This window comes from Trichechus manatus, unplaced genomic scaffold, assembly GCF_000243295.1.
Source record: "Trichechus manatus latirostris isolate Lorelei unplaced genomic scaffold, TriManLat1.0 scaffold00006, whole genome shotgun sequence".
Taxonomy (NCBI): Eukaryota; Metazoa; Chordata; class Mammalia; order Sirenia; family Trichechidae; genus Trichechus; species Trichechus manatus.
The window spans coordinates 27,366,401-27,367,593 of NW_004443942.1; the positions used below are offsets into that span (position 1 = coordinate 27,366,401).

Genomic DNA, 1,193 nt, shown 5'->3' on the forward strand with positions numbered 1-1,193 from the left:
TCAGGATGAAATCGCCCACGTGGCCAGCGCTGTCTACATGGAAGGTGTTAGCTTCTCTACTCGAGGTTTAGTTATCAACAGAATCACCTGGGAGCTTGTTAAAAATAGACACTCAGGCCCCACCCCAGACCTACTGCATCAGTCTGCATTTTAACAAGATCCCCAGGTGAGTAAGATGCATATTAAAATTTGAGAAGTACTAGTCATATTCCATGCTCGTGACTAAAACTAAATACATATTTTTTCAAAATATTTGGCCCTTTCTCCCAACTTTTTCTTTCTCACTCTGGAGCAAACTCATTTTGTAGTTCAGTACAAAACTCAAGTTTGGGTCGGAGGAGTGGTGAGCGCCGCATCCTCGGAGGATGTAGGAACAAAGTGGAAAAGGTAGGAGGAAAGGGGAGGAGGGAGAGAAAAAACAGCAGGCTGTTCTGAGATCCTCGCAATCAGAGGGGGAGACCGAAAGGGCCGCCAAAGAGGGCAAGACCCTCCGGGGACAGGCAGCGGAGCTCTGCGCACCCCTAAGCGGCCTCTCGAGCCGAGTTGTCCTGGGCATAACACGGGCTACTGCACCCAGCCCAAGCGCTTGCAAAACTTCGCAGAGACAGAGCCCGGCCAGGGCGGGTCGGGCGGGCGGGAGGAGGGACAGCCGGGTGGGCGGGGCAGCCGCGGCGAGGGGCGGGGTCAGCGCAGAGGCCGCGGGGGCAGCGACGGCGCCGGGCAGCGGGAGCGGCAGCCGCGCCATGTGGTTGCTTGGACCGCTGTGCCTGCTGCTGAGCAGCGCCGCAGGTGAGTTGGGGGCCGTGCGGCGAACTTCCCGTGGGGCGCGGGGACCGCAGCCGGGCGGCGATAGCGCCTCCTCCCCGCGCCTGGGCCGCGTCTCCGGGCGTGGGTGTGCACGGAGGGCGGACCCCGGCGCCGGGCTGGCCGGGACACAGCCGAGGGGCCGCCGCGGGGTGCGCGCGGTTCTATTGTGTGGGCGTGCGCGCCGGCTGGTGTGCGCGCGGGTCTGTGTTGTGCGTGCGAGGGGCTGTGTGTGTGCCCGCGGGGTTGTGTGTGTGTGCGGGCGGGGCTTTGTGTGCTGCCCGGCTCTAGAGATCCCGGCAGCTGCCCGGATTGGGCGGGCGGATCTCGAGAACGTGTGTGTGTGTGTGTGTGTCTGTGTCTGTGTCTGTGTGTGTCTGTGTGTGTGT

General features: G+C 61.9%; 1 protein-coding gene across 2 annotated transcripts in view; it reads left to right on the forward strand.

The window, feature by feature from the left end:
• Positions 1–634: 634 nt before the first annotated feature.
• Positions 635–1,193, forward strand: part of LDLRAD3 (low density lipoprotein receptor class A domain containing 3) — a 298,714-nt gene continuing 298,155 nt past the window's right edge. For both annotated transcript variants that reach the window (XM_004369802.3, XM_012557426.2), the window contains exon 1: positions 635–789. In XM_004369802.3, coding sequence (XP_004369859.1) covers positions 744–789 — 46 coding nt within the window. In that variant the 5' untranslated portion in view covers positions 635–743. The remainder of the gene's footprint in view (positions 790–1,193) is intronic.